The sequence below is a fragment of the Protopterus annectens genome, chromosome 1.part2 (genome assembly GCF_019279795.1).
Source record: "Protopterus annectens isolate FY-2018-M chromosome 1.part2, PAN1.0, whole genome shotgun sequence".
Classification (NCBI taxonomy): Eukaryota; Metazoa; Chordata; order Ceratodontiformes; family Protopteridae; genus Protopterus; species Protopterus annectens.
In genome coordinates this window covers 732,947,699-732,974,819 of record NC_056727.1, presented here as the reverse complement: position 1 = coordinate 732,974,819, position 27,121 = coordinate 732,947,699, and the positions used below count along the sequence as shown (strand labels likewise).

General features: G+C 43.9%; 1 protein-coding gene across 8 annotated transcripts in view; it reads left to right on the top strand.

The window, feature by feature from the left end:
* The window catches only part of WDR26 (WD repeat domain 26), a 2,773,460-nt gene that overhangs the window by 2,302,749 nt on the left and 443,590 nt on the right, over positions 1-27,121 (top strand). For 4 of the 8 annotated variants that reach the window (XM_044058793.1, XM_044058822.1, XM_044058785.1 and 1 more), the window contains exon 13: positions 67-297. In XM_044058793.1, the coding sequence (XP_043914728.1) occupies positions 67-297 (231 nt within the window). The remainder of the gene's footprint in view (positions 1-66; positions 298-27,121) is intronic. The other 4 variants (XM_044058834.1, XM_044058809.1, XM_044058803.1 and 1 more) reach the window with 1 other exon arrangement.

The following is a 27,121-nucleotide window of genomic DNA, read 5'->3' as shown; positions in this document are numbered from 1 at the left end:
TGCATTTTTTTCGTTATGTTGCTGTTCAAGGAAGCACAATACATTTCTTACTCTGATCCTTTCTAGATCACAAAGTATATATCTGGCACAAACGTAGTGAGCTACCTATTGCAGAACTGACTGGGCACACACGTACAGTAAACTGCGTGAGCTGGAATCCACAGATCCCCTCTATGATGGCCAGCGCGTCTGATGATGGCACTGTTAGAATATGGGGACCAGCACCTTATGTAGACAACCAGGAGTTTGAAGGTAGTTACAACTACCTTTCTTTTTGGAGCAAAGTCATCTTCACAGGTTTCTGTCTAAAATACCAGTTTCTTTGAAGATAGCTTTTATATGTATCCTTGTCGTTTGGTCTGTTTGCAAGCATTTTTCCTGTAAATATTTAACAATGGGAATGCATTGGATCTGAAACAGTCTAATTAAGTGAATGGTCTTCAAAAGAGACGTAGCCTCACGTAGGCAAATTATTGTCAGTGATTATGCTTACGGCTTTTAATACAGTGCACAAGAATGTTGTCAGAGGACTTCAGAGTTATAATCCAGAGTCAAATATCTGAGAAGAAATTTGCTAATTAAAGGTATTACAATTTTTATTTTTTTTTTGCTGAATTTTTTTAAGAAGCAGTTACTGATAACTGACTCTTGAATGTGAAGTATGACAAATGTGCCATGGTATTACACATGAACAAATATTTACCGGTAGAACTTAATTTAACAGTGCTTCTTTTCAAAGTTATCACATACTTATCCGTGATCGTTTTTACAGAAGGCAGCTTTGATACAAGTTGCATTTGTACACGTTTGACATTTGGGCTTCATGAATATGTATGTAGTAGGCATGCATTCAGAAATTAAGGATTTAGCTCTTCCTAGTTCATTGTTGCAGTAACATATTCATTATTTTGTTCCCAAACAATCTAGCCCAAGTGTACAGTAAGTTGCTTGTTATAATAAAATGCCTGATGATGTAATAGTATTAGTGTTTGATATTACCGTTATCAGAAATACTTAAGGGTGTTGTATTTAAAAAAAAAAAAAGCTTGCATGTTCACAGTAGCTTTTCAGAGGAAGCAAACTCTCTGGTTACATCCTGTCCTCTGCAAGGCATTTTGAGTAGTTTTGTACATGGCTTATTTGTGATAGTGCTGCTGCTTTTATTTAAGTGTTTGATCTTACATTTCTGTATATTACAGTTCATTCAGAGAAGTTAAACGCAAGTTTTAAAAGTTGATTGTTGCATACTCTTGATTTCATTAACATTCTGCAGTGGTTTGCTGTTAAAATTTCATCTTTAGATATCCCCAAACTCTTCACAGTCTTCTCCTGGTTAATGCCATAACATCATGCTTTGAGCTAGTAAGGTTGATAATCTCCAATGCTTCCCTGTTTTATTCCGCTTGGGCAGTTTCTATTTTGATGCTAACATCCTGAGAAAGTTCAGCATTCAGTTCTTGCAACACTGAACTGTTGAAGTGTTCTTGCCATTAGGAAACTGCATTCTTTGTTGTCTGGAAGTAAAACACAGGTGAAGAATTTGCCCTAAGTGCTGAGCTTTAACCCAGTCACGCACAGACAAGGTGAAGTGCTCTAGAACTACTACAGCTCGATCAGGCTGTAGTCTGTCTAGCACAAGTACTAGTAAGAATGCTCATTGTACTTTGTTGCACCAGCATCAAAAATGGCACAGAAAGTGTCAAAGGAAAAAACTTCAAAGACCAATTCACGTAAGGTTCAAACAAGGCACCCTTTATTAACTTGCAGCAAGGCGACAAAGCATGCTGGCAGAATGGTTTGTCTGAACATTAATAATTAGTATGGCATTTTTGTACAGTTCTTTCCATGTCACACAGAAATGTTACCTCTATTGCTGACGTAGTTAGACACAGCTTTCTGTATTGTTCTACAGAAAATATTACTAGACTAATTGCTGACTAGTTGAGAATAACTGCTGATTTACAAAACATCTGAGAAAAACAACCTGGCCTTGGGGCTTATTTTAGCCCACCACAAACTTTCAATTCTTCAGTTGTGCAGTTCTAATATATGTGTTACATTTTGCCTAGATTCAAGTAAATTTCTAGCTTGGGTACAAGTAATGCTGACTACGGTTTATACTTTCAAGCATCCATTGTGTTCTTATCAAAGCTTCTAGCAGCTGTGTACTTTCTCATGGCATAAGCAGAAAATCAATAACTCTTTGTTAAGTCTCATGACACTAGTAGAAATGACTTGCTTCTTATTTGCTGACATTAGCAGAAAATAGAATGCTTCTTGTTAAGTTTCTAATAGCTGTGCAGATTCATGCAGTGTGAACAGAATAAATGTATTAACCCTTTTAAACCTCGAATGCACTAAGCATGCATATTACTAATACATATTTTTCTAACAGAAAGGTAAGAGAATTTAATAATTTAATGCCTTGCATAAATGTTATCCCCTATTTTTTATTTTTTTTTTTTGTGCTGCATGTAGCAATTCCTTATCAGTTACAGGCTTTCTCTATGACTAATGAAGGGATCAGGTTTACACTCATCAGATGATTAGAGCACAAGAGGTATACTCCAGCAACCATCTTGGAAGTGTTCATTTTGTGATTTCCACACTGCCTCATCCATGTTCAAACGTATGAATAATAGAAGTTTCTTCTTCAGTACTACACTCTGAGGCAATGCAAGACTTACTGGCTAGAGTAGAAGGGACTGCAACAGGTGATCCCATCACAGTGTTATCCCATGTGTTTATTGGTGGAAGATGTTCTCGCAAGTCAAGAGAGCATGCCTTTAGGATATCTGGCTAGGCCCAGTTGATGCCTCAGTTGACAGAGCACTACCTCCAGTTTGTCATTCTCCTGATGCCAGTACCCTGTCTCCTGACTGTTGACATTTGCTTGTCACATGCTGTTTCCATCACAGCAGGATCTGTCTCCCTGTAGAATTCTAATTAGGGGAGCATTTCCTTCTCCTCTCTTCATTAGGAATGTGACACTTAAGAGACAGAGGTCCACCAGGGCTCTTAAAAGCCTAGCTGTGCAACCCAAATGTGACCCACAAATTTGATTTATATAAGGGTGATTTACTGAATGCCTCTGTCCATCATAGACATAAGCACCAGGCCAGAGGTGAGTTTTAAATTACCCTTCCCTTGATCCAAGGTGTGCTTAAATAGGGTTAGGGAGCAACTCTGCTCCATATGGATGGAGAGCCTGTTCCAGAGAAAGGGAAACATGTCTTTCTCTCCAACATGCCCTGTTATGTCATGCACAAAATTTAGGTCTTTAGATTTAGTAATTCTGATGCAGTTTGTTTTTGTGGATGTGCAAAAGGTTCATCAAAACAAGCTCCAGGAATGCCTTGCACTCCAGGCAGAGATCACCTCAGAATTCGTCTGTATTATACTGAGTCAAGAAACTGGGCTTTGAGGAGATCAGCATAGGATATTGTGTTTACTTTCTGTATTCTTTTTGTCAGGAACCTGTGTGGACTTCCAGTTCCTGTATGTTTCTGGACATACTGAAGGGAATTATTGTACTCTGGGTCTGATGAGGGCAGAGTATAGTGGACAGTGGACCTAGATCTCACGACTTTACTTATAAGTTGAGCAACATAGAAGGATTTTCATACTACCATAGATGCATGTTAGTCAAAGGCTAAGTTACTGTCTGCATGAGTTCCCAGTTCCCTGATTACTGAATCAACTTTTAGGGGGTGTTTTATTGATGACATAGTTATCTGGGGTCCTCAACTTCCCAAAAGGAACTATAGTGCATTTCTTGGCATTGAGATTTAAGCCCTGTCTTTTGCATCAAATATTTGTCTGTGTTGGACATTTTTCAAAGGGTGTTCTTGTCTTGGAAACAATTCAGTGACTGCTCCCAGTTTGCAATCATCTATGCCCTAGGTCAGCCAGAGGCTGATTGGCAGTACTAGATTTAAAAGAAGCACACCTGCACATCCCAATCAGGGAATCTTGCAGAAGATACCTACGCTTCAAAGCAGGTTACACGCACTATCAGTTCTCTGCACTGCCCTTTGAATTATCTACTGCACCCAGGGTATTCACAAAGTGCCTAGCTCCAGTTATTGCATTTTCAGGCAAAGAAGTATTCAAATATACCCACACCTGGACGATTGTCTAATTTAGGCAGAAAGCCAGGACATACTTTTGAATCATCTGGCGTTTGTAAAAAAGGTTCTAACTTGTCTGGGGTACACCATAAATGGAAAGAAATCACAACTGGTACCCTGTCAACAAATTACATTCCTGGGAGCAAGCTTGAATACAACTTCCCAGATGGCTTACCTCATGCCAGAAAAGCAAATTCATTTGACAACCTACTTTCAAACAAGTGGCCACAAAAACCTTTCTATCTGCAAGACAAATACTGAAAGCCTTGGGGTTCATGGCCTCCTGCATTCTTCTAATTCCATATGCAAGACTGCATATGAGGAAACTAGAGTGGTATCTAAAAAGCCTATGGAGTCAGCATTCTCACAGCCTAGAAACAATGATTCCTATCGTACCTTGCCTACGCCTAGAGTTTCTTTGGTGGGCAGAGGCCTGCCACCAAAACAAGGGACTACCATTCACAGCACCCCCTGCCACCCAAACCCTAACAACAGATGCATCAGACTATGCATGCGGGGCTCACCTGGCAGGGAAGTGCATTCTGGGCAAATGGAACCCAAGTCAAATGCACTTGCATATCAGTCAAAAAGAAATGTTAGCTGTACAGAATGCTCTGACAGCCTTCAAGGACTAAATTCTTCCAGGACAACTAATGGTAAAGACGGACAACACCACGGTTATGTGGTACATAAACAAGCAGGAGGGTACACATTCTTACCCCCTCTGCAGACTAGCCATGGCATTGTGGAACACAGCATTGAGTTACCAAGTGCACCTACAAGCTCAATTCCTGCCAGGAAAATTAAATACACTGACAGACGGACTAAGCAGAAACCTCATGGACCCACATGAGTGGAAACTGGAACCTATCAGTCTATGCCTTTCCCCTGTTGCCTCTGCTCTCCAAAATTCTACTAAACGTCAAACAGGAAAAACCAAGGATGATTTTGATTGCTCCAGACTGGCCGTGCCAACACTGGTACCCCCTCCTGCGCACTGTGTCACTGCTATCTCCATGGTACCTGCCTCAGACTCCTTCCCTGCTGTCTCAGCAGAAAAACCAGATTCTGCACCCTCAGCTTCCAACACTGAACCTTGCAGCCTGGCTGATTACTTAAACTCTTCCTTACCTTCCCATAGCAGACCTGTGATGGATGTCATCATGGAGGCAAGGAGGCCTAGTACTAGAAAATCTTATGCTGAAAAATGGAAACGATTCTGTGACTGGAACCAGTCTCAAAGGATGAGCACAGCAGTGCCCAATTTACCTCAGATTTTACAATACTTAACTGAGATGCTTCACAAGTGCCTGTCTTTTTCCTTCATTAAAATCCACGCCTCAGCCATTTCAGCTCATTATAACACAGAACCTCCCCTCTTCTCTCATCCTCTGCTCAAGCAGTACCTCAGAGGGGCCAAAAATTTTAGACCACTCAGGAGAGCTCCAACCCCAGCCTGGGACCTTAACTTTGTATTGGAGAAACTCGCTCTACCTCCTTTCGAGCCAGCTGCTACTGCAGACTTAAAATTTCTTTCTTGGAAAACAGCTTTCCTTTTAGCAATCACTTCAGCTAGAAGGATATATAAATTACAGGCCCTTATGGCAGTGGAGCCTTTCATCATCTTTCATGCGGACAGGGTGTCACTCAGGATCAGTCCATCCTTCATGCCCGAAGTTGTATCCAGTATGGCTCTTAACCAGTCCATTCATTTGCCAACGTTCTTTCCCAATCCACAGAACAAAGGGGAACGGATTCTGCAATCCTTGGATGTGCACAGACAACTTAGATTCTACTTGGACAGGGCTAAACCTCACAGAAAATCTGAACTGCTGGAAGCATTTGCTGCAGGGGTAGAGGGGAAGGCTATTTCAAAACAAACAATTTCTAAATGGATAAGCCATTGCATTCATTTCTGCTATAAGCACCATGGAAAACCTATCTCCCAGGGGATCAGATCTCACTCCACCAGGGCTGCATCTACTTCTACAGCCTTTCTCTGAGGTGTTCCTACCAGGGACATCCTAGAAGCTGCTACCTGGAGTTCTGTACATACTTTAACCAAGCATTATCATTTGCCAATTTTCTCTAAATCTAGAGTTGGCTTTGCCACTGCAGTCTTGCAGGTCCTTATAGCTGGCTCTAATGCTGTCTAAACTCCTCCTCCCAACCATAGCTTTGGGAATCTACCCAAATGTAATGACTGCAACACTGAAACACGAAGAACATAGTACAGTTGTGTACACTTACCATAAATGTAGATGTTCGATTGTGTTCACTGTTGCAGTCCTGGTTACCCTCCCTCCTGCCCCCTAACTTCTTTTGGCTATACCTCTACTTTCCTTTATTATGCTTAAAAGCCTTTTTGGTGTATTTGCTTTTTTGTTGGAGGTATACCTTTGTGTTTTTATGTTTAATTGCTCCCCATTAGGGGGGCACCTGACATCTGGGGCAAGAAAAACTGATGTAATAGCGTCTGCTGCATGTTTTACACCCCTGACGTCATGGAAGAAGGGACAACAACCAACACAGGACCCAAGACTTTGTTAATCAGGCTGACTGAGGGCAACCCACAAGCAGATTACCCAAATGTAATGACTGCAACAGTGAATACACTCGAACATCTACATTTATGGTAAGTGTACACTACTGTACTTTCTAAGCCATGCCCTTATGGTATGAACTCAAAAGGAACCACCTCTCCCACCCCCTCCCTCTGCCCACCTTCAATTACCCTTAGGAGGAAAGCTCTCCTTTCACGCAAGCACCTGGGCCACCATTACCAACAACCATTGTGTTCTCAACATAGTGTCACAGGGATACAAATTTTCCTTATACACTCTTCCAACGCCAAAAGGGTTCCCAGATCTACCTCCAAACCAGTGGGCAGAGGCTCAAAAGCAAATCCTTTCCCTGCTTTCTATGAGGGCTGTAGACCACATTCCTGCAGAACAGATAGGCCAAGGTTTCTACTACAGACTTTTTCTGGTGCCCCGAAAAGAGGGCACCTGGTGTCCCATCCTCTATCTATCCATTCTAAACACCTTCCTGGTGATCCCAACATTCAAAATGCTCACCCTCCAGCAGCTGCTACCCATGTTGTCCAAGGATGCTTGGCTAGCCACCCTAGATCTAAAAGAGGCTACCTCCACATTCCTATCAGGGAATCATGCAGGAAATATCTCTGTTTCAGGGCAGGATCTCAACACTTTCAGTTCTCTGCGCTTCCCTTTGGATTATCTGCTGCTCCCAGAGTTTTCACAAAATGTCTGGCTCCAGCCATTGCCTTTTGCAGACAAAGGAATATGCAGATTTACCCATACGTAGATGACTGCCTTATTCAGACAGCCAGGAAAAGCTACTCAAGCACCTGGCCTTTGTAAAGCCCCGACTAACCTCCCTAGGGTACACAATCAATGAAAAGAAATCCAAACAGGTGCCCACCCAAGGATTGTCTTCCTGGGAGCAAGCCTGGACACAGCATCCCAGATGGCATTCCTTACACCAGAAACATTTTCCTGACAGCCTACTTCTGTCAACTAGCCACCAGACCCCAGGTATCTGCAAGGAAGATTCTGCAAGCTCTGGGGTTCATGACATCTTGCATACTACTCATTCCATATGCCTGACTGCATATTAGAAAACTTCAGTGGTACCTAAAAAGCCTTTGGTGTCAACAGTCTCAAGACCTGGAGACTCTTGTACCTATAATTCCTTGCCTCAGAAAAGATTTTCTTTGGTGTACAACAGCATGTTCCCACAACAAGGGACTACCTTTCCCACCAACCCCCGCCGCCCAGACCCTCACCACAGATGCATCAGACTATGCTTGGAGTGCACACCTGGATGGTAGGTGCATACAGGGCCAATGGAGCCCGCAGCAAAATCCCTCTGCACATCAACCAAAAAGAGATGAAGGCTGTCCAACACGCCTTGATGGCTTTCAAGCCCCTTCTTTCCCCAGGGGCTTTCCTGATCAAGACAGACACCACCACTGTGATGTGGTATATCAACAAGCAGGGAGGGACTCACTCCTACCCTCTATGCAGGCTGGCTGTATTCCTTTGGCACACAGCCTCTGCCTTGCAGCTGGACCTGTTCGCACAATTCCTACCAGGTTTACTCAACTCTCTGGCAGAACAATTAAGCAGAAATCTTCTGGACCCACACGAGTGGCAGCTCAACAGAAGAACCTTCACCCTAATAACTCAGAAAAGGGGCACCGCGAAGGTCGACCTCTTTGCCTCCCACACCAACAATCGGCTCAGCAAATTCTGCACCAGGGAGCATCATTGCATGGCTTGGAAAGTGGATTCCCTGTCTTCCCCCTGGGTCGATCTGTTGGTCTGTCTTTCCTCCACTACCTCTCATCCCTAGGGTACTGTTCAAAATAAAGGGAGGAAAAAACAAGGACAATTCTTAAAGCTCCAGATTGGCCTTGCCAGCACTGGTACCCCTTGCTGTGCAGCCTGTCCCCACTGCCACCATGGCATCTTCCTCAGATTCCAAACTTCTTGACACAGAGGGAAGGGGAATTCATGCATCCACAAATGCAGACACTCAATTTGGCATCTTGACTTATTCCGTAACCCAGGATCAATTTGCCAACCTCAGTAAACATGTTCTAGATGTTATATGTGAGGGCAGATGCCCTAGCACTAGAAAATCTTATGCTGACAAATGGAAAAGGTTCTGCACCTGGATCCAGGCTAAGGGGGCCAATACGGCACAGCCCTCCCTCCCTCTCATCCTGGATTACTTAGCTGACCTACTACACATTGGCCTCTTTCTTGTCTATAAAAAAAATCATGCCTCTGCTATCTCTGCTCATTTCCCCACTGAGCATCTCCTTTTCTCACACCCTTTGATCACACAGTTCCTAAGAGGGGCTAGCAACTTGAGGCCACCCAGAAGAGCACCAACCCTAGCTTGGGACCTTAACTTTGTGTTGGAAAAGCTCACCCTGCCCCCTTTAGAACCAGGTTCTTCTGCATAGCTAAAATTTCTCTCCTGGAAGACAGCTTTCCTTCTGGCCATCACTTCAGCCAGCAAAGTCTCCGAGCTGCAAGTGCTCATGGCTGTGGAACCCTTCATCATCTTACATGCTGACAGGGTATCCCTCAGAACTAACCCATCCTTCATGCACAAGGTGGTGTTCAGTGTGGCTCTCAACCAATCCATTCATTAGCCCACCTTTTTTCCTAATCCCCAGAACAAGGGGGAAAGGATCCTACACTCTAGATGTGTACAGACAGCTCAGATTCTATCTAGACAGGACTTAATCATTCAGAAAGTCTGATCAATTGCTGGTTAGCTTTGTTACAGGGGCAGAGGGCAAAGCAATCTCCAAACAAACCATTTCCAAATGGATAGCACATTGCATCCATTTCTGCTAGAAACAACATGGAAAGCCTCCCCCCAAGGGGGTCAGGACTCACTCCACCAGAGCAGCCTCCACCTCTGCAGCTTTCGTCAGAGGAGTCCCCACCAGGGACATCCTGGAGGCTGCCACCTGGGCATCTGTTCACACTTTTACCCAACATTGTCACCTGCTTCTGTTTTCCAAATCTAGGGCAGGGTTTGCCTCTGCAGTCTTGCAGGGCATCCTAGCCAGCCCCTAGTTTCCTCAGCTTTGGGAATCAACCCAAATGTGATGACTGCAACAATGAAACACGAAGAACATAGTGCAGTTGTGTATACTTATAAATGTAGATGTTAGTGTATTCACCGTTGCAGTCCTGGTTTCCCTCCCTCCATCCCCCTTTCTTGCCTTTTCTTACAAGGGACATATTTATATTTACTTTCTACTGGTGGGGTTCTTCCACCAGATCCTGGCTTCTACTTGGGGGCTCCTGACAGGTTAGGGCAAGAAAAACTGATGTAATGGTGTCAGCTGCCTTACTTTATATTACTGACGGCCTGACATCAGTCCTGAAGCGACAGCAACCGACGCAGAAATATTAATCCTCTGGTATTCGAGCTGGCCGAGGGCAACCCTGGCAGGGATAACCCAAATATGAGGACTACAACAGTGAATACACTCAAACATATACATTTATATTAAGCGTACACAACTGTTCTTTTCTTGCATAGGGAAGAAATGACTGATCGAATTTCACATTGCCATGGCACTTGCATACATGGCAGCAAATTACATGACAGTAAACATACCAGAGATGCATTTAACTTATGAAAATTGCTTTTACGAGAAGTCAGTAAAACTCACTAGCAAAGTAGATGTTCTTCGTGTTTCACTGTTGCAGTCATTACATTTGGGTAATCAGTCGGACTGAATAACAAAGTCTTGGGTCCTGCATCAGTTGCTGTCTCCTCTTCCATGACGTGAGGTCGTCAGGGGTATAAAACATGCAGCCAATGCCATTTAATCCAGTCTTTCTTGCCGCGCAGTGCCCAAAGCAGAAGCAGTTTGCAAGTGCTGGTCGGCCGACTCCTGAAATATTCGCATTCCAGTTTCAGAACCAAAGTCTTCAAACTAAAGCTAAGTACCCCATTGGGGAAACTTTTTCTTGCTTCTTACCTATGTCAGTAAAAGTTAATAATTGCATTACTTGTGGGAAGCAAATACCTCATAAGGATTGTCATTTGTACTGTATTCCTTGCCTAGGCCCAGATCATAACATGCCTTGTTGTCGGTTTTGTGCTACATTTAACCAACGCACTATTAAGTGTCAGTATAGTTTTGCTTCTAAATATTTTGGATCAAGGTTTATTTATCCTGAAATGTCATCGGTTAGCAATCCAACTACTGGAGTTCACAAAAAACGCCAAGAAAAAGACAGAGACAGACAGTTGAGGTCCAAAACCGATGAAGCTTCTCCTAAGCCAGTCGCCGGTTCGCCCGGTACTCAGTGAGGCGCTTTCACAGCCCCTGATACCCGCCACTTTTGAGTTGCAGGCCTCTACCGAGACCCATTCGGAGTCCGGTATGCCGCGAGATTCTCAGAGTATTGAACCCGCGGATATCTCTCCCTTGGATTGGTCTGGAGCCGCTGAGCAGGCACCGGCTTCTGAGTGTGTTTTCAGGCCTCAACATTTTTATATAAAACCGACGCCAGCCTCAAAAACAAGGTAAAAAATATCTTCTATGTCTAAAAAAAAACGACGCATGAGCCACTTTATGCCTAAAAAACAGATGATCAAAATGGCTAAGGACTTAATTACCTTGATCTGGAATTACCAACCCCCCCCCCCCCCCCCCGCTAAGAGGCCTAGGCAAGGCACTGATTATGAATCGTCAGATCAGGTTTCCATTTCTTTTGATTCCTCTTTTGATCAGGAATTTTCTCTTCCACCCTTTGAGGATTCTGATGCAGAGGAATCCATCCCATCTGCATCTCCTCCTGAGGATTACTCTTTTGGAGAGACTTTGCATACTTTAAGGGAACATTTTCACTGGGAGAGTCAGGACTTCTCTGAATCAAAAAAGAGGCTTAGGGATTTCCTCCTTCTTCCTCAGCATAGGCCTTTGGCTCTACCTCCTGTGTTAGACATTGTTGTTGATGTGTTTTCGGAATCAAGCATGGCTCCTGATTCCTTACCTCCGGCTCCTAGTAAACCAGACAGATATTAAAGGGTTCCTGACTCCCACAAATTTCTATTCAAAAATCCTGCTGCAGACCCTGAGACTATTTCACAGGGTCCCAAGGGTGTTAAGGCCTCTACAGCCAAAAATCCTACCCCCTCTGATAGAGATTCCAGGGCGTGGATAGATGGGGAAAGAAGGTTTATACGTCTGCTACCTTGGCAATCAGAGCCTTAAACTGCCAGTTTCATATGCTTAAATATCAACAGCATGTTATGGGCCTACTGAAACAGAAAATGTCGATTTTTGATTGTATGGAAAATAGAGTTACATGAATTATTGCATTCAGCAGAACAGGTTGAAAAGCATACTTTGCAGTGTAGTTTTGATTCCTTGGAGGCTTCTTGCAGGGCCGCAGTTACTGGATCTGTGATTAGAAATCATGCCTGGCTCAAGGAGCAAAATCTGCCTGATGATGTTTAAACTAAATTGTTGGATGCCCCCTTGCAGCATGGTACTCTGTTTGGTAATAAGGCAGAAGAGGTTTTAAAGAAAATGGAAGACTAAGCTAAATCTATGCAAACTGTAAAAGATTTCTTGCAAGTACAGCCACCAGGTTCAGTAGGCACTGGCCTACTAAAAATTGGTCCTTTCCTGTGTCCAACAGAGCCACTCAAGGCAAATCCAGGCGCTCAAAAGACTCCAGATACCAATCTCAGGGTTCTTGCAGGTCAAAGCAATGGGGTGCTTCCACCTCCAAATGTGGAGGAAACAAAGCACAACCCTACAGTAAGCAGTCTCAATGACTTTCCTGTAACATTACCAAGCACTTATCTTTTGGCATCCCCCTTGTGGGGGGAAACTAGCACTTCATGCTCAAAATTGGCAGTTAATTACCCAGGACAAGTGGGTATTGAACATAGTATCCCAGGGGTACACATTTCATTTCCATACTTTGCCAATTCCAAATGGATGGCCAGATCTGCCGCAGAATCAGTGGGCAGAGGCTCAGAAACAAGTTATGTCCCTCATGGTTATGAGGGCTATTCAACCAGTACCAGAAAAGGGCAAGGTTTTTATTCAAGACTTTTCCTGGTACCTAGAAAAGACAATTCTTGGCATCCAATACTGGATTTATTGATTTTGAACACGTTCCTGGACATTCCAAAATTCAGAATGCTGACTTTACAACAGCTACTGACTATTCTGGGCAGGAATGCTTGGTTAGTGACTCTAGACTTAAAAGAGGCATACCTGCATATCCCAGTAAGGGAATCATGCAGAAGATACCTCCGCTTCAAGGCAGGTTTTTTGCATTACCAGTTCTCTGCCCTGCCCTTTGACTTATCTACTGCGCACAGGGTCTTTACAAAGTGCCTGGCACCAGTAATTGCATTCTGCAGGCAAAGAGGCATACAAATGTATCCTTATCTGGACGACAGTCTCATTCAAGCAGAGGGCAAGGACACTCTTCTTCAACATCTAGCTTTTGTAAAAAGGCTTCTAACATGCCTAGGGTACACAATAAATGAAAAGAAATCCCAACTGGTACCCTCTCAAATAATTACATTCCTGGGTGCAAGCTTGAATACAACTGCCCAGATGGCTTACCTTACACCAGACAAACAAAGGCAACTGACAATATACTTCAAACAAATGGCAACAAAAACCCAGTTATCTGCAAGACAAATTCTGCAGGCTTTGGGGTTCGTGGCATCCTGCATCCTACTAATTCCATACGCGAGACTGCATATGAGGAAACTTCAGTGGTACCTGAAAAGTTTATGGAGCCAACATTGTCACAGTCTGGAAACAATTATTCCTCTCATTCCCTGCCTACAGCAGGAGTTTCTTTGGTGGGCAGAGACATGTCACCAAAACAAGGGACTGTCATTCACTCTACCCCCTGCCACCCAAACCCTAACTACAGACGCATCAGACTATGCTTGGGGGGCCCACCTGGTGGGGAGATGCATTCAGGGCAAATGGAGCCAAAAACAAATGCATCTGCATATTAACCATAAAGAAATGCTAACTGTTCAGAATGCTCTGACAGCATTCAAGGACTTACTTCATCCAGGACAACTACTGATAAAGATGGACAACACCACGGTTATGTGGTACATAAACAGGGGGGTACACATTCCTACCCCCTTTGCAGACTAGCCATGGCATTGTAGAACACAGCTTTGACTTACCAAATACATCTTCAAGCTCAATTCCTGCCAGGAAAACAAAATACTCTGGCAGACGACCTAAGCAGAAATCTTATGGACCCACACGAATGGAAACTGGATCCACAAGTCTTCAGCATGTTAACACAGAAATGGGGGAGCCCAGACATAGATCTATTTGCCTCTCCCTAAAATTATTAGCTGGACAAATTCTGCACAAGAATTCATCACAAAAAAAGCATGGAAAGTGGGTGCCCTATCCTTCAGTTGGAAAAACCTATCAGTCTATGCCTTTCCCCTCTGCCTCTACTCTCCAAGGTCTTACTAAAAGTCAGACAGGAAAAAACAAAAATGATGCTTGTTGCACAGGACTGGCCTCGCCAACACTGGTACCCACTTCTAAGGAATATGTCTCAACTTCCCCCTTGGTACTTGTCTCAAATACCTCATCTACTGTCTCAGCAGAGCAATCAAATTCTGCACACTCCGCTCCAAACTCTGAACCTTGCAGCATGGTTGATCATTTAATTATTCAAGTACCTCTCAGTAAATCTGTGATGGATGTCATTTTGGAAGCCAGAAGGCCTGGTACAAGAAAATCTTATGCTGATAAATGGAAGAGATTCTGTGCTTGGAACCATGCACAAGGAACAGACACAGCAAAGCCCAATATTCCTCAGATTTTACAATATATGACTGAGTTGCTTGACAAGGGCCTATCTTTTTCTTCAATAAAATTCCATGCCTCTGCCATCTCGGCTCATTACAACACAGAGCCTCCCCTCTTTTCTCATCCTCTGCTTAAACAGTATCTTAGAGGTGCCAAATATTTAAGGCCTCCCAGAAGATCACCATCTCCTGCATAGGACCTCAATTTTGTGCTGGAAACACTCACCCTGCCTCCTTTTGAACCAGCAGCTACTGCGGATATAAAATTTCTATCTTGGAAAACAGCTTTTCTCTTGGCAGTCACTTCAGCAAGAAAGGTTTCAGAACTACAGGCTCTCATGGCTGTGGAGCCTTTTATTACATTTTACCCGGACAGGGTGTCCCTCAGGACCAATCCTTCTTTTATGCCTAAGGTGGTATCCAGTGTGGCTCTTAACCAGACAATTCACTTGCCAACTTTTTACCCAAATCCGTAGAACAAGGGGGAGCGGATTCTGCATTTATTGGACGTACACAGACAACTAAGATTCTACTAAAACAGGACCAAATCTCTAAAAGTCTGAGCAACTACTGGTAGTATTTGCTGCAGGGTCAGAGGGGAAGGCTATATCAAAGCAGACTATTTCTAAGTGAGTAAGCCACTGCATTCGTTTCTGCTACTTGCACCATGGTAAACCTGTGCCCAAGGGGATCAGGTCTCATTCCACCAGGGCTGCCTCTTCCTCAGCAGCTTTTCTCAGAGGGGTTCCAACCAAAGACATTCTAGAGGCTGCTACTTGGAGCTCTTTTCATACCTTCGCAAAGCATTATCATTTGCCTCTCTTCTCCAAATCCAGGGCAGGCTTTGCCACTGCAGTTCTGCAGGGCCTTATAGCCGCTCCTAATGCTGTTTAGTTCCATCCTCCCATCCATAGCTTTGGGATTCTACCCAAATGTAATGATTGCAACAGTGAAACACGAAGAACATAGTACGGTTGTGTACACTTACCATAAATGTAGATGTTCGAGTGTATTCACTGTTGCAGTCCGGGTTACCCACCCGCCATCCCCCTTTCTATACCTTTTCTTTCCTTCACTACACTCAAAAGCCTTTGTGGTGTATTTGCTTTTAGTTGAAGGTAAAGTTTATGTTTCTAAAAGTGCAGTTATATATATTTACTGTTAATTTGTATATATATTTTTGCTCCCCATTTGGGGGACACCTGACATCTGGGGCAAGAAAAGCTGAATAAAATGGCGTCGGCTGCATGTTTTATACCCCTGACGACCTGACGCCATGGAAGAGGAGACAGCAACTGACGCAGGACCCAAGACTTTGTTATTCAGGCCGACTGAGGGCAACCTGCCAGCAGATTACCCAAATGTAATGACAGCAACAGTGAATACACTCGAACATCTACATTTATGGTAAGTGTGCACAACTGTACTTTTCTTTAATCTGCATGTGCAAGTTGGTAACAAAAGCAAACAAATACTTCTATGTGAGTTTTGCCGAGAACACGGGAAAAATGCAGAGTAAAATTATCCATGGGCAGGTGGACAGTATATGACAAGTAAAATGAACTACTGTTCCTTATTTTTATGTTATCCTGTAACTCTATTTACAGAGATGGTCTCTTTGCAGCACATCACTTCATAAAGGGGTGTACCCAGTTATACCCAGTTTCTTTCTTTGATCCACCTTTTCCGATACTCAGCGTGAACATTTTTTTTTCCATTAGATTTTCCATGGCGAACCACACTCACATCCATTGCAAAGGACTGGACTTAATTTTGTTTGCCAAATGCTCACTTTTTGTAGAAATTCAGTTGGCTTTATTTTTTTATTTTTTTAAGCATTTTAATCTTAAAATATTGAAACAAAAATAATCTTTCAATATATAAAATAAAAACTTCTTTGTATTTGTTTCAATGCTTTAAAATTTTAAGATTAAAATAAGCCGAGATGCTCCAAAGTGCCCGGAGGAGGCGGAAGTGTTGTTATTCTCTGTTGCTACAGCAGGAATGTTATGGCCGGTTAAAGCGAGACCGGATAAGAGGGACTCTACTGTAGTATTTAAAATCTGTCCTTATCAGTTGACCTTTTTCCCATCACCACTGTTGTAAGGTCACTAAATAATGATAGTCTGACACATTTGGGTTTCAGACTTCCTCTTACAGAAAATGCATGCTAACAAAACACAGCATCCTAACTTTCTCTTTCTTATAAGTTTGTAAGAGCAATATTTAAAATCTGTCCCTATTTTTTTGTCTTTAAATTGTCCATGACACTCCAATTCCCTAATAGACAAATTTTATTTATTTATTTTGCATTTGTTAACCGGGAAATTCCAACTGGACCAGGTCCATTTATAGTGGAGGCCCAGGGAGAAAAGCTCCGAAACATTGTTGCAAATTTATAAAGTGTTATACAAAGATCATTTAAATGATGCAACATGGAGTTAGACATTTTGCCAGACAAACACTGAAAATATATAAAATAAATTGGAAAAAGGCATTTTCCGGGAGAAACAGAAATTCCATTTAATGTGCAGGTGTATAATGATTGCGACAAAAAGAGGAGCAATCGCCCACTAAGAGAAGTAGCAACTAATAGCCAGAGATATTGGCTGTGTTAAATACTGTAGAGGGTTAAAGTGAGTAGCTTTGATGTTGGAAAAAGAAGGGGGAGATGGGAGAGTAAAGGTTCAGTGATGCAAGGACATAACCAGGTGTTTAATAGATGTGATTTGAGGGAGTTTTTGAATTGTGGGGTGGTAGAGGCAGTGGTCAGAGAATGGAGGAGGGAATTACAGATGTTCGTCGTATTACCCTGCTGCAGTCATCACACTTGGGTTATCCTGCCGTCAGGCAGTCCCGCAGTCGGCCTGAGTTCCAAAGTCTTGGTCCGGCGTCGGTTGCTGTCGCTTCTTCACTGACGTCAGTGCGCCAGGAGTATATAAGAGGCATCCAACACCATTTTCTTCAGTCTTTCTTGCCGTGCGGCGCCCAAAGCAGAAGCATTTCGCAAGTGCCGGTCGGCACCTGAGGTTTTTTATTCGAATTTCAGTCCGAAGTCTTCAATAAAGCCAAGTACCCCATTGGGGAACCTTTTCTTGCCTCAGTCCGATGTCAGAAAAAGTTAACAGTTGCATTTCTTGTGGGAAGCAAATACCTCATAAGGACTTCCATTCCTGTTGTATTCCTTGCCTAGGCCCAGACCACAACGTCACAGGTTGTCGGTTTTGTACTAGGTTTAATAAACGAACTATCAAACGCCGTTTTGACTTCGCACGACATTACTTTGGTAGGAAATTTAATTATATCATGCTGTCGGAGCAGCCGACGACCGGCATGCATAAAAAACGCAAGGATAAGGACAGGCAGCCTAGGAACAAGCCAGACTCCGAGGCCTCTGCTGGGCCTGTCGCCGGTTCTCCGGTTTTCAGTGAGGCGCCTACGCAGCCCCTGACGACCGCAGAACTGGAACCCCAGATAGCTGCGGATTCTCAAGCGGAGTCTACTAGGCCGACTCAGCCATCTTCATTAGGCCCTTCCAACACTGGAGCAGAAGTAGACCCCGGTGCAGTGGAAACACCTTCGGTTGCAGAAGGTGTCTTCAGACCGACTACACTCACCATTAAATCTTATGCTAAGCTTAAAACTCCTTTAAAACCAAAGAAGACTGTACATCAGTCTACAGTTCAATGCCCCATGCCTAAGAAACAGATGCTTTAGATGGCTGAAGATTTGATTACCCTAATCAGGGGTTCCCATCCCCTTCTAGATAAAAGATCAAGACAAGAGGAGGATTATGCTTCTTCTGACCAGGTTTCAATTTCCTCAGATTCTTCTGAGGAACAGGATTACACTTTTCCACCTTATGAAGACTCTGATGCTGAAGACTCTCTTCCCTCAGCATCTCCCCCTGAAGACTACTCCTTTGGGGAAACTTTACATACTATGAGGGAACATTTCCACTGGGAAGGCCAGGACTACTCTGATTCTAAGAAAAGGCTCCGAGAGTTCCTTTTACTACCCCATCACAGATCTCTCGCTATCCCTCCAGTTTTGGATATTGTGGATGATGTTTACCTGGAGTCTAGTCTAAATCCAGACTCTCTTCCTCCTGCTCCAGCCAAACCAGACAGATACTACAGAGTACATGACTCACACAAATTCCTTTATAAAAGCCCTGTGGCTGACACAGAAACAATTTCTCAGGGTCCTAAGGGAGCTAAAGCTTCTATGGCTAAAAATCCTGTGCCCTCTGAAAGGGATTCCAGAGCCCTAGATAGATGGGGAAAGAAAATATACACCTCAGCAACTCTGGCTATAAGAGCATTAAATTGTCAGTTTCACATGCTGAAATATCAGCAATTCCTAATGTCTCAATTAAAACAAAAAATGAGCACACATACTGAACAGTCTGAATTCAAGGAAATGCAGGATCTGTTGCATGCAGCTGAACAGGTGGGCAAACATACTTTACAGTGTGGATTTGATTAATTGGAAGCTTCCTGTAGAGCAGCTGTTACTGGCTCTGTCATACGTAGACCTGCTTGGTTAAAAGAACAAACCCTTCCTGATTATGTTAAAGCAAAATTATTGGATGCACCTTTACAGTAGGATGTATTATTTGGTGTCAAAGCAGAAGAGGTTTTAAAGAAAATGGAGGATAAGGCAAAGTCTATGCAGACGGTCAAGGATTTTTTTGCAGGTACAACCCCCTCGTTTCAGCAGAAATTGGCCAACGAAAAACTTGTCCTTTCCAGCTTCTGACAGATCACAGAGAGGCAAATACAGACGCCCAAGGGGCAGAGGTCAGCCACAAGGCCCTTACAAACCTCGCCAATGGGGTCCAGCTACCCAGAAAGGAGGAGAAGACAGGCCTCAGGCTAGCAGAAGACAAACACAATGACTCAGTCCCCAAGCTACCAAGCAAATCTCTTCTGGCAGCTCCCTTGGGAGGAAAATTAGCATTTTTTGCAGACAACTGGCACATCATCACAAAAGACAAATGGGTTCTAAACATTGTCTCTCAAGGATACAGATTCCACTTTCATACCTTACCAAGGATAAAAGGAATGCCAAACCTGTCACCAAATCAATGGGCAGAGGCACAAAAACAAATTACAGCTCTCATGGACATGAGAGCCATTCAACAGGTACCTACACAGGAGCAAGGACAAGGATTTTACTCAAGACTCTTTCTAGTCCCAAGAAAGGACAAAGCATGGAGACCCATTCTGGATCTTTCAATTCTGAACACCTATCTGCAAGTACCAAAATTCAAGATGCTAACACTACAGCAGCTTCTTCCCATGCTGGGCAAGAATGCTTGGCTAGTAACGTTGGACCACAAGGAGGCATACCTGCATGTCCCTATTAGACAAAATTGCAGAAGATATCTCCGCTTCATTGCAGGTTCAATGCTTTATCAATTTTCTGCACTGCCCTTTGGCTTATCTACTTCGCCCAGGGTCTTCACAAAATGCCTGGCACCAGTAATTGCATACTGCAGACAGAGGAATTCAAATATACCCATACCTGGACGACTGCCTTATTCAAGCAGAAAGCAAGGACATTCTTTTAAAGCATCTGGCATTTGTCAAACACCTTCTAAGTTGCCTAGGGTACACAGTAAACTAAAAGAAATCAAAACTAGTGCCCTCACAAAACATTATATTCCTGGGTGCCAGCTTGAATACAACGGCCCAGATGGCTTATCTCACGCCAGACAAGAAACAACAGCTGACTCAATATTTCAAAATAATGGCAACAAAGACCCAACTCCCTGCAAGAAAAATTCTGCAGGCCTTGGGATTCATGGCATCTTGCATACTACTAATACCATTTGCAAAACTGCATATGAGGAAATTACAATGGTACCTGAAAAGCGTATGGACTCAGCACAGCCACAGCTTGGAAACAATGATACCACTCATTCCCTGCCTTCAACAGGAGTTTCTATGGTGGGCACAGGCATGTCACCTCAACAAGGGTCAGCTTTTCACCTTACCCACAGCCAGGCAAACTATGACAACAGTTGCATCGGACTATGCCTGGGGAGCACACATGGCAGGACAGTGCATTCAGGGCAAATGGACTACAGATCAGAGGCATCTGCATATCAATCAAAAAGAAATGCTAGCAGTACAGAATGCCTTAACAGCTTTCAAAGACCTCTTACACCCAGGACAACTAATAATAGACGGACAATACCACAGTAATGTGGTACATAAACAAGGAAGGGGGCACACATTCCTTCCCTGTATGCAGGCAAGCAATGACCTTGTGGAACACTGCACTGTCTTACCAGGTTCAATTACAAGCACAATTCCTGCCAGGAAAGAAAAAGACATTGGCAGACGACCTAAGCAGAAACATCATGGATCCACATGAGTGGAAACTAGATCCATAAGTATTTGCAATGATAGCTCAGAAATGGGGACGGCCAGACATAGATCTGTTTGCAAGCCCCCAAAACTACCAACTTCAAAAATTTTGCACAAGGACATTCCATCCACAAGCGTGGAAAGTGGACGCCCTCTCATTCAGTTGGAAAATATTAACAGTGTATGCCTTTCCTCCACTGCCCCTTCTAGCAAAGGTACTGCTGAAAGTCAGATTAGAGAGGCCACAAATGATACTCATTGCACCAGACTGGCCATGCCAGCATTGGTATCCAGTTTTAAGGAACATGGCCCACTGCCCACCATGGATTTTACCACAAATTCCTCACCTGCTCACCTAACGGGACAATCTGATTCTACACAGCCAGCTCAAGACTTTAGACCTGGCTGCATGGCAAATTACCTAAACAACCAACCAACACCTCTATCCAAAGCAGTTATGGATGTCATTCTGGAGGCCCAACACCAGGAAAACCTATTCAGAGAAATGGAGAAGATTTTGCGCCTGGAACCAGGCTAAAGGCCAAAATCCCCTTGATCCAAACATTCCTCAGATTCTACAATATTTAACTGAGATGTTGCACAAAGGTCTTTCCTTTTCATCTATTAAGATCCACGCCTCAGCAATTTCAGCTCATTACAACACGGATCCTCCTCTATTCACAGTACCTCAGAGGGGCTAAGAACATAAGACCGCCAAGAAGAGCACCAACACCTACTTGCGATCTCAACTTTGTTCTGGAAAAGCTTACACTGCCGCCTTTTGAACCAGCTTTTTCAGCTGATTTAAAATTTCTTTCATGGAAAACTGCCCTGCTACTAACAATAACTTCAGCTAGAAGAGTCTCAGAGCTACAGGCACTAATGGCAGTGGAGCCTTTCCTCATTTTTCATCAAGACAGAGTCTCTCTACGAACTAACCCTTCCTTTATGCCAAAGGTGGTATGCAGTGTGGCCCTAAACCAAACCATTCATTTGCCCACCTTTTTCCCAAATCCCCTGAACAAAGGAGAAAGACTCCTGCATTCTTTGGACATTCACAGGCAATTACGTTACTACTTGGATAAAACTAAGGCTTTCAGAAAATCTGACCAGCTCTTTGTAGCCTATGCTACAGGATCACAAGGAAAAGCCATCTCAAAACAGACCATTTCTAAATGGATAGGACATTGCATACGTTTCTGCTACACGCATCATGGGAAACCGGTACCTGCTAACATTAGGTCCCACTCCACCAGGGCTACAGCTACATCAGCAGCCTTTCTCAGGAGAGTGCCAACCAAGGATATTCTGGAAGCTGCAACTTGGAGTTCAGTGCACACCTTCACCAAACACTATCACTTACCTCTATATTCTAAGACTAGAGCTGGTTTTGCCACTGCAGTTTTGCAGGGCCTACTAGCTCCCTCTAACCCTGTTTAACTCCACCTCCCATCCTTAGCTTTGGGATTCTACCCAAGTGTGATGACTGCAGCAGGGTAACACGATGAACATAGTACAGTTTTGTACCTACCATAAATGTAGATGTTCGAGTGTTCACCCTGCTGCAGTCAAGGTTACCCTCCCTCCATCCCCTCTGAACTAGCTGAACTTATCTATACCACTCTAACCTATACAACCTCTGTGGTGTATTTGCTTGTGCCTAAAGGTATTGTTTTAATTTTATCTAGCTATATATATATATATATATATTTATATATATATATATATATATATATATATATATATATATTTTGCCTACCTGTTGGGGGCACCTGACATCTGGGGCAAGAAAAACTGAAGAAAATGGCGTTGGATGCCTCTTGTATAACCCTGGCACACTGACGTCAGGGAAGAAACGACAGCAACCGACGCCGGACCAAGACTTTGGAACTCAGGCCAACTGCGGGACCACCTGACGGCAGGATAACCCAAGTCTGATGACTGCAGCAGGGTGAACACTTGAACATCTACATTTATGGTAGGTACAAAACTGTACTTTTTTAGCAACGGTGTGGAAAAAGAGTGCTTTGCCTGCAGTATTGTTTGCCATGGAGATGCAGAGGAGAGATTTGTCACTAGATCGGAGATGCTGATTTGCAGTGTAATGGGTAAGATGATGTGGGTATAGATGGGGTTTTTTCAGGGTACTTAAGGATGTTATATGCAGTAACTAGCTGGTGGTAGTTAAGTAGTTGTGGTAACTCTAGCCATTTTAGTTCTTTTAGTGCAACACAGTGATGTGTTCTGTAACTGGAGTTTGTAGCAAACTTGGCTATCTTATTGTAACAGGATTCTAGCTTGTTTAGGTCAGTTTTTCTAATGTGGGTGAAAATAGGTGCTGCGTACAGTAGTGTGGACAGAAGGTGACTCAGGGCAAGGATGACTCTTGCTTGGGGTGAGAGAGAGTTTTTTGTGCCTATATAGTGTGCCCATTTTTTTTGTGAACCAGTTTGATTGTTTTTGAGATGTGGATATCAAAGTGAAGATTGTTGTCAATTTCAATACCAAGAAGTCTGGTGTGTTCAGAAGGGGAGGTGGTAGTGCAGTTTTTAGAGGTGATGGAAAAGGAGAAGGAGAGCTTTTGATTTGTTAGGGGAAAATAGTAGTAGATGTGAAGTATTTCTGTCTCACTGTTCATTCTTTACTAATTGGTTCAGAACCGATCCCTCTACTCTGAGTCGGCACCTACTACAAAGCTCGAGGATTTCAAGTAGCTCGTGGCCAAGTCCCTACCCCATGATGCACCCTGAGTTACCTCAGATCTAGTTTTTCGCTGCAACTGATCGAAGGTTCTTGCTAGCTCGAGCCTGTAAAACCTTTAATACTTTTCTATTTTCAAAATTTTTGTTTGATATTTAGGTTAGATACGCTCTTAAAGCTTTATCTGCAGTGTTCCCTTCCCTATGTGCTTTTCTTAGCTATATGGTAGGCCTATTTAAATTTTCTGACTAAAAATGCTTTATTCAGTGACCTTTTTGTCACATTTGTTATTAGCATAGTATTGTGTGATTACTTAGTGACTAGTAAGTGCTTATTCAGTGACCTTTTGTCACATTTTTTCCTTAGCAGAGTATTCTCATAATTATTACAGTTGACTTGCTTGTTAAGATTATTTGCTTATTTAATTTTGTGTGTGTGTGCTTGTTAGCCATAATTTTAGCATATGTTTAGCCTGTTTGTTATTAGAAGGCTTAGTAGTAGTTATAGTTAGCCTTAGTTTAAAAGGCTTGTGTGTGTGCTTATAGTTAGCCTGTTTTTTATTAGAAGGCTAATTTATATTTGCTGTTGTTGGGTGTGTCCATTTCTGTCATGGCTGATGACAAGGATAAACACCCTAAGTCAGGTTTTAAACAATGCCCTAAATGGGGACAGAAGATGTCTGTTACTGACTGCCATGTGAATTGTGTCTACTGCTTGTGTGCCTTGCATTTACAAGAAACATGTTCTATATACCATTCTTTTTCCTCTCAAGTCCTCCAAGAGAGATAAAGGAAGCTCATTGACAGGGGTTTGTTGAAACCTTCTTTCCAGGAGGCTTTTAGTGATCAGGATGGATCTAGTAAGTCCTCAAAGTCCTCCGAGACTTCTGTGGATTCGAAAAAATCTAAAAAGTCAAGAGAGTCTGTGACGTCAGCTCCACTGGTCTCAGAGCCGACTGTCTTTTCTTTTTGGAGCCGGTCCCCGGTTTTGGAACCGGTATCTGAAATCCCTAAATCGCCACTGCTCTAGTCAGTACCATCAGTCCGATCATCTCGGTCCTCTGTTAGCCTATCTGATTTGGATGTGGATCGGGTGGCGCAGAAGCTTCTACAGGCACCGGCCTTTGCTAAATTATCAGCTCCAACCTAGGTGGCTTCGGAGCCGAAGACCCTTATGCCAGCTAAATCTCTTCCTCCTCCGAGCCATACCGGTCCTTCAGAGCCGGAGGAGTCTGACTGTCTGATTGTGGAGCTTTTGGAGCCGACGCCTGCTCAAGTGTCTTCGGCTCTGTTCACTCTGACATCCTTGGTGCCGATCAAGAACTCTAGGGAGCCGACACTCTCTGGACGGGTCCAGGGAGGATAGTTGACCTGACTTGTCGGTTCCGACTTTGCCTCTCGGGGCTTCGGCTCGGATGAGCTCAGCTCCTACCTCGGGCTCGGAGCCCACTGTCCCGTTGCCGGGGTATCGATAGTTTCCTCGGATCCGTCAGTCCCTTTGCATCAGAGCAGAGGTGCCTTCGAAGCCATGAGGAGAGTTGTATCTCCCAAGACATCCTCAACTTCAGGTCTGGCTTCATCATCCCCTAAAGCGCCTGTGTCTGCTTCTGCCTCACACGTCCTAGCTAGGCGCAGAGACCCAGAGCCTCAGGATGCCCCATTGGGTTGCTCATGCTCTTCCGAGACACCTCTGGAAGCTCCCATTGATGAGGTTCCCAGGAAGAGAGTGTATTAAGAGGAAACATTTGGACTCCCCTCAGGAGTCATTAACATCTGATACTGACTTGGATGAATCAGAAGGGTCCCCATGGTCCCCATCTGAGGATATCTCATTTACAGAGATACTGGAAATCCTTAGGCAAAGGGGTAACTGGCAGTCCACCAACCCTACTGAGGGTAAGTCGGTCCTCCTGAAGGCTTTCAGGTCTCACCCCTCCATCTCTTGGGTGTCTCAGTCTTTCAATGAGCTTATGCAGCTGGTCTCACGAAGGGAGTGGGAGTCTCCGAACACCATAGAGCCTTTCCCTAGGAGGCCTAATAAGTTAATATCTGCCCCCATAGAAAAATCCTTCTTGACCAAAGGGTTGCCAATTGATACCATGGTGGTGGCGGTAACCACCAAAAAGGAAATGTCAAACTTCCTTCTCTATCCATCCTCCTAACAGAGAATCCAGGATCATGGATAGATATAGGAAGCGCATGTTTAGTTCAGCAACCTTTGCACTTCGTTTGCTTAACTATTTAACCCATTTTACGAGACTTCAAAGAGGTCTCCTTAAAGAGCTTGGAGATGCGCTTCAGGGTGCAGGAGCTACAGACAAAGTTGCCTCCCAGCTTGCTACTCTCATTTCCATTGTGAACTTGTCCATGCGCCTCATTTCATATGCAACTGATGGAACGAGTAAGGCAGTGGGTACAGGAGTTGCTCTTAGGAGACACTCCTGGATGCACTTGTGTTCCTTCGCGGAGCCCTTCAAGTCATCCTTCATGAATACCCCCTTTGATGGCTAGTCCCTTTTTGGGCCCAAAGTTAAGGAAACTTTAACCAGGTGTGAGCAGGACGGAAAGACTCTATCTGCCATCGGAGTCCATTTTTCCACCCCTACCAGACCCTTACCCCATGGGTCAAAGTGGAGGAAACATTTGGTTCCGAAAAGCCCAAGGAGCCTTTCATAACACACGTGGTGAACCCCCCCCCCCCCTCCAGGGGCAGAGGAGGGAGCAATAATGGAAGACGCCGCCCTCGCGGCAGAGGGGTTCTGCAAAACCAGGGCGACAGAGATCACTTCTTTGGGAAGCCCTACCAGCGCTCCTGAAAGGAGGCCCGTCTGTCCTGCTCTGGAGGTAGTTGGAGGTCGCTTATCTTTCCACCCAGACGCTTGGCTCAAAGTAACAAATGCAACTGGGTATAAAGTATCATTTCCAGAGGATACTTCATCCCATTTGCCACACCACCTCCACCGACAAGCAAAATCCCGGACGTTCCACCCAGTGACAGTGAACAAGCAACAGTAGAGGTCCAGACGTTGCTAAGAAAGAGTCATCCAACCAGTCCCAGAAGACCAGACAGGATCTGGAACTTACTCAAGATTCTTAGTTCCAAAAAAGACAGGGGACTGTAGAGCTATATTAGACCTCAGCAGACTAAACAAATCTGTAAAGAAAGAGAAGTTTCGGATGGTCATGCTTCAGTCTATACTTCCCTTGTTAGGGAAAGACAATTGGATGTGCTCGATAGATCTCCGGGTTGCGTACTACCACATTAAAATGGCCAGGCCATCCAGGGATCATATGCGCTTCTGGCTGGGAGCCAATCATTACCAGTTTCGAGCCCTGCCCTTTGGTCTCACTACAGCCCCAAGAGTGTTCAAATGCATGGCAGTGGTCACGATTCACCTGAGATGTTTAGGATTCCAGGTGTTTCCGTACCTAGATGATTGGCTCCTTACCGCCATCACCAGGCATCAACTCATTCAGGCCAGGGAGTCCACTCTGTCACTATGCAGTCAGGTGGGCATTACAATAAACT